General features: G+C 46.0%; 1 protein-coding gene across 2 annotated transcripts in view; it reads right to left on the bottom strand.

Moving 5' to 3' along the window:
• The window catches only part of ankrd50 (ankyrin repeat domain 50), a 35,074-nt gene extending 25,377 nt beyond the window's left edge, over positions 1–9,697 (bottom strand). Inside the window, exons 1-3 of one of the 2 annotated variants that reach the window (XM_041944259.1) lie at positions 9,510–9,697; positions 7,931–8,239; positions 7,099–7,776 (exon numbers count right to left, since the gene is read on the bottom strand). In XM_041944259.1, coding sequence (XP_041800193.1) covers positions 7,099–7,604 — 506 coding nt within the window. In that variant the 5' untranslated portion in view covers positions 7,605–7,776; positions 7,931–8,239; positions 9,510–9,697. Of the gene's footprint in view, positions 1–7,098; positions 8,240–9,509 lie in introns of both variants that reach the window. The other variant, XM_041944260.1, reaches the window with a different exon arrangement.
• Positions 9,698–11,715: the final 2,018 nt, after the last annotated feature.

Genomic DNA, 11,715 nt, shown 5'->3' on the forward strand with positions numbered 1-11,715 from the left:
AAATGAAAGCCACGCGTCAGCAAAAACAGCTCCAGCCTCTTCTGAGTGGTCCAGTAAGTATTTAAAAAGTGCTTGTTTCTGCCGTTCTCTAAACGCGCCGGACAATGCGAGAATGTGATCTCGGCTTAATGGATTTGCAAGATCAATTCAGCGCTGGATGCCAAGCAGACGAATGCCTCCGGCTGTCTGAGAGACAAAGTCGTGGAGACAGAGAGGTCGGAGCGCCTGACGCACAAACAAACGAGCCCCCATAATCAACCCTTTCTGATGACAAACAAAAGCTGATATCTGCGGATCTGTGAGACCGAGTCTTATGATGTTTTGGATGCTGAACGCTCTGTCATGGGACTGGTCACACACAGTGATCGCACTGTTCCTGTGACGGCGAGGGCTGGCCAAACCTAAACCCGTTCCCCCATTACACCCGACTGCGTGATCTATTAACAAGAAAGATAACCTCATAAAACAGAGCCAATTCTGATTAAAAACATTCAAATCCAGCCTCTTTATTAACCAGACAAACTCCTTCGCCCCTATGCTGCAGCCTTTTAATGATTTGCAAGAGTGTAAACATCCTGCACACGTCTTTTCTGGCCAGCACACATACCTCGGATAACTATTCCAAATCCCCGAGCTCTTCCCAGCCCAGACGAGGTGTGCATTCCTGGCCGGCTCTCCAATACCGTCAGAGGAATCTGAAATTTCATCCTCCTCAGCCCCCTCCCTCGTCTCCCCGCTGACACTCCTGCCTCCGTCCACATGCGCAAAAGCCTGAACATGTGAATACAAGCAGTTCGCGTGGGGTTTCGACATGGAGTCCAGGGGCGGCCAGCAGAGGTAGACGGGCTTCACAAGGGCAGGAAGCGCTCTTTGATATTTGACTAAAAGCCCGGGAAACACATTTTCTCACTCGGCTTCTGAATATGAGCTCTGAGATCCAACACACACAGAAGATTCTGCCAACGTCAGAACGCTTCGGATCGGCGTTTTTATGCATTTCCCTCGCTGGTTTCGAGTGGGCTGACTCGGCGGGAAAAAGGTGATGTCACATTTTTACCGCCCACCAATCAGAGTTTAGAAACACTTGAATCAAAATATGATGACAGTTGTGGGGATGTTCGCTTGTGTTGCCAGAACCACTTGTCTATCAGATGCGATCAAACCACACCTACGCAGTCTCTGTGGAGTGGATTAGCTGGATTTCAAGGTATTAAAGTCCTCAGAAATAACAGTTTTTCAGAGCTTTAAACTGTTTTTTTTAATAATAAATATTTAATGTTACAGAAAAATAGTTTTATGTGCTTTAGCCTTTAAGTAATTTAACATTTACTGGTTCAAAAGTCTGAATTTGCCTCTTTCTTCTGTGTTTTTGTCATTGTAAATCAAATATTTTCTACTGGTCAGCCCAGATAAGACATTTAAAGATTAACTTTGAGTTCTAGGAGCACATGATGGGTATTATTCATCATTTCCTTATATTCTATGGAGCAAATGATTATCTGGAAAGTTTCAGCCCTCCTTTGCCTTCATGAAAGAGTCTAACTTGCTTCAGCTCTTTCTCTATGAGCTATTACACAAGCTTGAACACCTTCATACATGAGCTTTATTTATTGAGTGGGACAATAATATGAATGAGCTATGTGTGCCCACACACACACCCACACCCCCCCCACACACACACACACATCCGCCGGTGGTGTGGAGACAGAGGCCAGCCTCAGATTGCTGAGTCATCATTGCAGCCGCACCAGTGCTGCTGTTTCTCCTCATCTGCTCGACTCGAGTTGATGCGTCACACTGGGAGCCCTTTTTTTTTTTTTTTTTTTTGTTCCTAAAACGTGGCCCTAATCTGCAGCGAGTTTTCCACAGCCGTGCACCACATGAAAGGCACGGGGCCGCTTTCATTTAGCGTCCTTTAACCCCAATAAGCAGGGCCGCCCAATGTGCAACAGTCAAAAAGTCAACACAAAGAGGGAAAAAAAGCCACAACGCTCCCTCGCCGACTTCATAAAAAATGTCTCGGTCGGTTTTGCTCGAAGCTGAAATGTGCCACAAGCTGAACTGTGTTCAAAATCAGACAAAGAGGCTACAGACATATTATCTGAGGGTCATTTAAGCAACCGTTGGATCACAAGATGTCAAGACATCTTTACAAACATCTTCACATTTATTTATATCTCTGGCTCTCCACCTCACAATTTCCTACGTTTCCAAGAGCCAATAACTAGAATTCACTTGTCACAACGTACTAAAAAAAGTTCGCTTCGCGCCGGTAATGCCATGCCTGTCTTGTGAAATGACAACTTAAAAAAGCCAAACAATATGCGTGTTCACTGGAGGCCACCGGAGTAGATCCAATCGCGCTCGGTTTTCATTAATGTCACTACTTATCTGAACGGCTATTTGGAACAAAGCAACAGGCGACGTGTCACGAAGGAAGGTTTGAAGCAGCTGCCAGAAAATCAACATTTTCAACCGTCCCGTAGAAAAAGATCCCGGGGACCCTCAGAGGGAATAAAACACCGCCAAGAAACTTCAAGTCTTGTTCGCAAATTTAAGCCGCGGCCATTCATCATTTCTGAAGTGTGTGCCCTTTGCAAAGAAACAGAGACTCGTCCAGCCACGATTCAAGTGTAACTCGTGCTCGGTGGAGAACAGCCCGGCAACAGATCCGCATAAGGTCACACCTAAACTAAAAGGCAGCTTTGTCCCATCAGCAGAAAAAAAAAAAAAAACCCCGTTGGCTTTGGTTTGACCCACATGGCCGAGTTAACTCCACCTATATGAAGCCAGCTCTTTTGTCCAGGAGGGGGAAAGTGAGGCACGTTGGATGGCCGGTTGTTTAAAACTAACAGATTCATTCAAAGTGCAGGACTCCAGTCAAAACACAGCAGTGGCCTTTGATAAAGCTAAGACAGAAGCCGCTGAGACAGAGGAATGTGCTTCGGCTGCAAACAAAACCCCCGATGATACGCTGCAACCCAAGTGTCAGACCCTTCAGATAGCACTAATGGAAATGAATTTGACCCGTCCAGGCAGCCGATGCGCCGCAAGTATCAAGTTTATTGTCTGAAGGAGCCCTGAGGTTGTTCTGGGAGTCTGGAAGCAGCAGAGAGGCTGAACTGAAAGGTGAAGCTGCCTTTTATCTGGAGGACCGGAGTCCTGACCTTTGCTGGCAGGCATCTGCGCCGCTAATGCATCCCAACATGTTTCATAACACTCAAAATAAAAATGCATGCTACTCACACGCACGCAACATGTTTGTCATGTGATCGTTTTCTTATGTACGTGTCACATATTTGACAATGTAGTTATTTATTATGCACGTGATTTAACTAATACACTCAGGGACTGGAGTCGTCATGTAACCTGTTACACTGGGTTTTCATTGTCCCTCACAAAGAAACAAATCAATAAAATAAAATCAGATCTGTTTTTAAACTTTATTTATAGAATTTGGCCAGAATTGTTAACTTGGGATAATGTAAATTTGTAAAGTGCTAAAATATGATTCAGCTGTAAGAACAAACATAATTCAGCTTGATTCATTCGCCAGTTTGTATCTGATTCAAACACTGAACACAAATCAACAGGCTGATTTCTGAGGCTTCAGAGTATTTCTGCTTCTACTTTTACTGCTACTACTACTAAAACTACTAAAACAACTACTAAGTACATTAACAATATTTTTAGTTTTAGCTTTCAGGGGCCACAGCTGCCAGTGAGGACACAGGGTCGCATCCTCACTAATATTTTTGGGAATTTGGGGGGGTTTAATGACATGAAGAGGACGCTACAATAACTCACTTATTACACATGTTGGGTTTGTCGGTGGGGGGGTCTCAACCGCATTCATATACCTGTAAAGTATAGAGTGTGGAGAACGCTTCAAAGCAAGACTTTGGAGAGAGAATACAGGGTGATGAAAATATAATTAAACAATGAAAAATAGTTTTGTTGGTGACTAATCAACTATTTCTCAGGTGGGCGTAATGTTGTGAATACTCAAATGAAGTTGTAGCAGGGTTGTGGCTGGAATTTTAGAAATATTGAGGTCATGAGTGTTCCCAATATTTCAGATGGAAACATTAATATAATATTTAATCACATTAACACATTGAGCTGCAAGCTGTATTTCTGGAAATACGCTGGTAAAATACAAGCATGTTAAAATTGTACTTGACCACAGTACTTGAGTAAATTTACTTAGTTACTTTCCACCACTTTTTTTACTCAAGTAAAATTCTGAATGAAGGAACTTTGCTTTTGGTTTTATTGAGTATTTTAACATGATGTTATTTCAGCTTTTCTACTACAACTGCTGCTACTGCTACTACTACTGCTGCTGCTACTACCACTACTGCTACTGCTGCTGTTACTGCTACTACTACAACTACTGCTACTGCTACTACTGCTGCTGCTGCTACTACCACTACTGCTACTGCTACTACTGCTGCTGCTAGTACTTCTACTGCTACTGCTACTACTACCACTACTGCTACTGCTACTACTACTACTACTACCGGTACTACTACTGGTACTACTGCTGCTACTGCTACTACTACCGCTGCTACTACTACTACTACTACTGCTGCTGCTGCTGCTACTACTACTACTACTACTACTACTACTACTGCTGCTGCTGCTACTGCTACTACTACTGCTACTACTACTGCTGCTACTGCTGCTGCTACTGCTACTACTACTGCTACTACTACTGCTGCTACTGCTGCTGCTACTGCTACTACTACTTTGCTACTACTACTGCTGCTACTGCTACTCAGTTTAGCAGTTCCAATTTGCATAACTGCACTGAGATAAAACACAGAACTTGAGCTATAAAAAACAAAGTGTAGAAAATCGTGAAAAATCGATAAAAAACATCAAATCTGAGCTTTAAGCTGCGGCCGTCTGCTCTTCTGTGGTTGCAGAGGTGCAGACGGGAGGCGCAGTGATCAGGTTGCACAGCGTGGACGTCAACCCGTGTCTGAACCGGTTCCAATGTATTAACACAAGACTGGTGATTACTATCAACAAACAGACCTGTTTGTCTTTGACTGGCCTGAAGAATTCGACGGGGGCCTCTTGCATTCACTCGCTGGCTAACGTTTAAAATCACAGCTGGAGGGGGGGGTCACCTGAACAGTCTGTGTTCAACAGGACCCTGAACTGCAACCTGTGAGGAAGGCACAGGCCTGAACCTGTTCAATCAAAACAAGGCATGCCCCCCTCTGTGATTCTCCTCCCTGATGTAAATGTGGTCATAATGTTGGACAGATAATAAAGTTTGCACCTTCCATTTATTGTTGCAGTTTTTTTTAATGTCACTGCCAGATACAGACGGCGATCTTGGCTTCCCGAAACCAGATAGCATCTCGAACAGCGGGGGAGCCGCTCAGATTATTTGTGTGCAGCGCTGCCTGGGACACTTTTGCACCTGAGATGGCGATAAGGCATCCGCTGAAGTGCTTATTTGGCTCACAAACAAAACAGGCGGCGACGGGAAGCGCTGTGTCTTTGTCGGCCGCAAATTCAGAGCCTGAGGTTTCAAGTGCTACGAGATATTTGCTTCACGAGGCGAGGCTCAGCGAATGTGACCGTCTGCGAAAAGGCCCCCCGACGTCCAGCGTGACACAGAGCAGAGCCGAAGCGAGGAGCCCGGCCCCGCTGGGTTCAGGCTCTGTTTACGTCCCGACGAGGACCTGCCTTTTATCCGAGGGGTCAAACTGAAGTCAGAGTCGTCGGTAGAGGCTGCGTGATTACGAGCAGATGACAAGAGGAGCGCTCGCTTCTTTGGGAACGTCAGTGTCCCAAAAAAAAAAAAAACAAAGAACGTGGGTTGAGCTGTTGACTCTAGTGAGCGTTTAAAAAATGATTTACCTTGCTGAACGTTTGACCTACTTTTTCTCCCGTGTGTGTGAGATGTTGAGATGGTGCAATAAGCATCGCCAGATGGCCAGACGAGGAGCGTGAGTGTGTGTTCAGTGCTGCATTCCAGCCTGCGCTGCATCGACTGCCTGACCTATACTGTGTAGACAAGCCGTGCAAGTAACCCACATCCACACACGCTCACGCGCAGCTCCCTTTAAAGCCTCTGCCTACAATAACAGTCCATCTTGATCGTGTTACATGCCCAGGCAGGGCGCTGGAAGTCCACAAGCCTACTGTACTGCAGTCTCACATGTGCACTTCATCATTCTGCAGTGCAGTCGCTCGGGTCAGTCAGTCAGTGAGTCAGTCGCAGTTCAAAGCTCCTTCCTCGCCAGTGTCCGGCCACCTGAGCTCGGCCGCCACTTAAAAATATCTGACCTTTCTTGAATCAGGAGCCGAGCGGGGACGGTCCCACCCAGCATGCCACACCAGGGGGGAAAACCAACAAAACCGTGACATCAAATAAGTGGAGAGGCTGCTGAGGCGGAGCTATGCGATGAGTGTGAGCAGTCAAAAAAAAAGGGGGGGAAGGGTGCACCGGGGTCAGGAGGTGGAGAGGGAAGGGAGGGGGAGGGGCTGGCTTTGCATTTTACATTTCTAGGCAAGGCAAATTCCTCGATTTCAGACGTTACCTGGAGCCGCCGGAGATGGGTTGTAAGCGGTTTAGATGTTATAAAACATGATCCTCCGCAACAAGCAAAGACTGTGCAGGTTTTAATTCTACTGCAGGTGATCCCATGCAGCGCTGCAACAATCTGTTGTTCTTATCAACCAGTCAAGCATTGCTTTCTGTTAATCTTTTAGTCAATAAAATGTCAAAAAAAATGGTGAAAAACACTGCAAACTGCTTGTTTTGTCCAACCAACAGAAAAACTGATAAAGAATCAGTTAATTATGATAAAAACTGAGAGAAGCAGCAAATCCTCACATCTAGGATGCTATTGTTTTTTAGCAGCTTTGCTTCATAACTGCCTTAAATAATGGATTTCCACAATTGTCCTCCATTCATTCTCCGTTTATCGACTACTCATCAGCAGTAACTTCATGGATTAGTTCCTCCCCTGTCTGCCGGTGTGATAATCGGTGAAATCATCTGGCAGCTGCACCGACAGAGCGAGGAAAAGGGGAGAGGGGTGCATTTGTGTGTGTGCGTGCGTTCGTCCTTACCTCTTGAAAGCCTCCGTGGGGTTCCTCTCACACTCTCCAGGCTGCAAAGTGCTCTGCACAGCTGGGTCGCGCACCTTCTCCTCGTAGCCCGGCACCAGCCCGCCGCGGCAGATCTGAGCCACCAGACCCCGGATGAACCCGCCGACGCACAGCGTGTCCGAGTCGTCCGCCCGGCAGAAGTGGAAAGCCAGGCTCTGCTGGTGCAGACCCCGTTGCGTCCCCTGGGCCGACGTGGGCCACAGCAGCTCCGTGCACACCGCAGTTTTCCCGCTTCCCGGCCCGCCGACCAGCAGCACCCCCCAGGAGGTACCCGACTTTGCAGATCCTGACGTCAGGGTGCCGGGGTTGGACGCAACGCCGCCGGGCGCCAGCGGGGGCTGCTTACTGGGAGTGCTGGTCACCCCATTGAGGTTGTTGGTTTTCTCCTGGAGGCAATGCTGGATCTTATGGAAGACCCACTCCCGGCAGTAAAAGCGCTTCCCCTGCAGCAAACTGGTTTGGGCCATTTTGATATAGTGCTGCTGTTCCACCTATTCCTCCTCTTCATAGGGGTCCCCTCATTCGGCCCCTCACATTTTCAACTCCAACAGAGGCCGGCAGCAAATTCGAACATCCATTCCGTCGGCCAAAAATGTGCCTCTCACAAAGCGGGCCGCAGTCTGGCCGTCCTTAGCGCTGCTGTGAAGAAGTCAGAGTGAAAGCAACTTGAGCGAAAGTAGAGAGCGAGGCAGAGCTGCTGCAGATGGCAGGAAAAGCAGCCGAGCTACGGCGCGCTTCAGAATATCTAGGTCAAAATAAAAAAAAAAAAGGAAATCAAAATTGAGGCTCAAACCATAGATTTTCCACCAGCTTTTTCCACAGCTTTCCCTCTGGTTGAACTGAGTGCTCCTTGTTATTATGAGTGTGCTGCTTTAGCATGGCGCTGGGCATGGCAGGGCACCCGGCTCTTGAGTGCATCCACTGGCAAGCTCAAGCCACCACCGCTTGATACAATTAGCCATGGGAGTTGCTGATATATTTCCGCTGATGCATTTCAGATGCTACCGGGGGCGACCAAAGAGCGTTTCCATTACATTAACATGGAAGAGGCTGCCAGTGCAGAGTCAGTCTCTCCAATAACATACCAAGCCTGGCGCTGTCCCTGGAAAACAGACACAGAAATAGAGGCCAAATTAGAACACCTTTCAAACACAACTTCACGCTAATGCACAACCAAAACATCATTTCCAGTCAGGCAGAGAGGGGTGGAGCAGAAAAGAGGGCGAACAGATCTTTATATAAGCAACAGTTTGCCCACTAGTTCTTGTGATGCACGTTTTTGTTGTGAATACTCTCCGAGCGACAAAGAAGGGTTAACTCCTGCAGAAACAAAAGGTGGGCACGTCGGTTTGTTCGGTACTTTTATCCTCCGCAGCCCACATCGCTGCCTGCCCTGCAACTAAATTCTTGGCAGGGGTTCGTCCAGTTTCTCTAGTCTATCCACTGATCCCCCCTTCCTTCCTATGTGGCTTTAAATCCCAAACAGTCCACATCCGTCCTGAACTGTGTGTGTGTGAGTGAGTGAGTGAGAGAGAGAGGGGGGGTCAAAATGAGAACTGATCCTGCACTTATAGGGGTCGTTAACATGTGTGCAAATGGAAGGTAACCTCACCTAAAAAAATGATTTAACAGCTTTTTAAGGAAAGAAACTTCAATATGAGAGCGCAATTAGGAAACGGAATTAAGCGCCAGGATGGGGGGGGGGGGGGTCTGTAAAATCAGGACAGGCCGTCAAATTTAAGCTTCTTTTGATGTGATTTCTTCCAGGCTAAGTGCAGCCTAACCACCTTTTTTATCTAGCCCTTTATCACTGCTACTACTGCCTCTCCACACTGGAGCGAATGCAAATATTACCGTGCCTCTACGGCCGTGAAACGCGCACGCTCGCGCGCGCGCGCGCACACACACACACATACAGACAGAGTCTTGCTGGTTACTTTGTAACGCTGCCAAATAACAAGGTTTTCCACGGGCTGCGCGACATTTGCAGCGAGGCGCCCCCGACACAAAGCTCAACAGATCGTCGTGGAGCAGCTCGGCGCTCAGCTGCGCTCAGGCGGAAGGCGAACGACGCGAATTCACTCCGGCACAAGTCTTTTGTATGGCCAGACTAACCTCACCCATTTCTGATGGGATACGCTTTACACCTATGGGGGGGCTTTTTAAAAAAGAAAAACCCCGTTCAGACCAGCGAACAGTTGCATGCCTTCGAGAGACCCCCCTCCTGTAATAAAGGTTAAATGTAGGCTGTCGTGTTGCTGCAGAGCCGCAACTGTTCCTTAAACTTCAATTCAGCCAATTGTGGAGCGTTTCGCTGCTCTCAATACAGTTTCAAACGCCTCTCTCATCCCCACACGGCGCCCCCTCCTCACCTCTCGGTGTCTTCTGGAGGGTCTGGCTGTGTCCGCGGACTCGACACCCTTTCAGTCCGCCTCCGGAGCTTCACGCGAGCCGCTCGAGAGTCTCCTCCGCCGCGATTCAAAGCCGCGATCCGCGCATCCGAGCGGCGTTCATGTCTTTCTTTGAATCGCTCTTTTCTGTCGGCGTTCGGCTCCTCCTGCTGCCCGACACAGCTCCACAGTGCGCCGCCTGACTCCCCGCCTCCAACCACTACAGCTCTCTCCACTGCATGCAGAGCACACACGGCAGCCAGCGGCGCAAGGCCTTCTGGGACTTTGAGTTCACCCCCCTGTCGCCATTAGTAAAATGTAATGAGGTTGTCCAATTAAAAAGTGTGAAAATAACTGCAAATAATTTATTCCCAAGCTCTTCATTCTATTTATTTTTACATATTTCTGATGTTGTTTCACATCACAAGTCAACTTTTTGCACCGCTTCATTATTTATGTTCAAAATTTGCTAATATCCATCACACCTGTTCAAATATTTTGTTCAATATTACACTTTTTAACTGCAATGGCACAAAACACTGTATTTTATTATCCATATCTTATACATGTGCAATTCAAAAATGTTCCATTGAGAAACTGAGCCATCCTTCTAAAGTCAATATTATTTTATACTCTTTTTGCGTATGATCTACATATACTTTATATATAGTTGATTTTATTTTGCATCCTTTTTATTGCCTATTTGTTCTTTTTCTACATCTCCTTTTTATTCTTGTTATTATTGCTGCCTGTAACAGCTTGTACAGTAGCTAATGGTCAACTCCTTGTATATGAAAACGTACTTCATGATTAACCTGTTTCTGATTGTGATCATTTAAACAGTGTTCATTTTAAGATAAGCTAAGGTAAAAAGCTGAAACACCATAAAACAAGCAGGTTAGGCAGTGAACATTCAGTATATATATATACACACACTGTGTATATATATTGTTTTTTTTCCCCATGTTTTAATTGTTAAATATACAAGGAACCTTCAGGTTAGTTCAGTTTAGCTTCATGCTTGAACTGAACATAGTCGTTAATGTCAAACAAACATTTCCTGTTGTGCTGCCTGATTTACAGGTAAAATCATAAGAAAGAAAATAAGTTAAACCACACTTTTAGTTTTTAGTTTAGTTTGAAATTATTGATAATATTATTATTACTAATTTTCTAGACACAAAATGAATGATATATATTTCACAGCAACCTGTACTGTTTTAGTTTCATTTGTTTATCTTGTTTAAACATATGTCCTTGTCCCTCCACAGTCTCAGCGAACTTATGCGCATTTCCCGCCTTAAAAATACCACCTTAAAAGCAGCATCGAAGCAGCTGCTGCTGAAATTGGAAATCTGGATATGTGAGAAGAACAAGATAAGATTAAAATCTAAAACCTGATGAGTGCGAATGTGTTTATGTGTCGTGATTGTAACGCACAGGATGTAACTGCCAGCACTCGAGTAGTGGATGCAGATTGTGTCCTGAAGACCTGCACCAGGAGCTTCTCCATCTGTGAGAACGTACAAACATCCAAGCTTCGATGGTGCACCAGAATACGCCTTCCATTAGCTTCATCATTACCAACGTGTTGCAAAAGTCTCTGTTTTCATTCTGCCCAAAGCTTTTCATTGTGGGAGATCTGCTGTATTTGTAGCATTTGCCAAAGGTTGCTGATGGAAGGGTTCTGACGGCTCTGAAGGCTGATTAATCAATAACGTTCTCTTCAAATTAGAGATTATGGAGTTATTATGGATCTGCTGGAAAATAATGAATTAAGTGTTAATGGGAAATAAAAACAGGTTGTTCTTTCCATGGTTGAACTGTTTTCTGTGATGTGTTTCCTCACAGCTGACAGGCCAGATGTTGTCATTGTTAGCGAGCAGCCGGCAGGTGTGTGTTTTGGAATTATTGTTTTACTTTTGACAAAAAATTTGAGGAGGTTTTCCACCATCCTGCAGCGTGTGTTTATACTCAATCTCTGCGTAATCTCCGTAGATTGCTGCTGAATTCTTTGGGACTGCTGCGACTTGCGGTTCGCCGTGTGTTCCGGCTGCAGAACAACATGATATTTGTCACAGGAGCCGCTTTAGAAATAAGACGTTCAAGCTAGCAAGTTGTAGCAGGAGTGTGAGATATTTAAAAGTTTTTTTTCCTTCCTTCCAGCAGGGATGCACACGGGGCTTCG

This window comes from Chelmon rostratus, chromosome 9 (genome assembly GCF_017976325.1).
Source record: "Chelmon rostratus isolate fCheRos1 chromosome 9, fCheRos1.pri, whole genome shotgun sequence".
Classification (NCBI taxonomy): domain Eukaryota; kingdom Metazoa; phylum Chordata; class Actinopteri; order Chaetodontiformes; family Chaetodontidae; genus Chelmon; species Chelmon rostratus.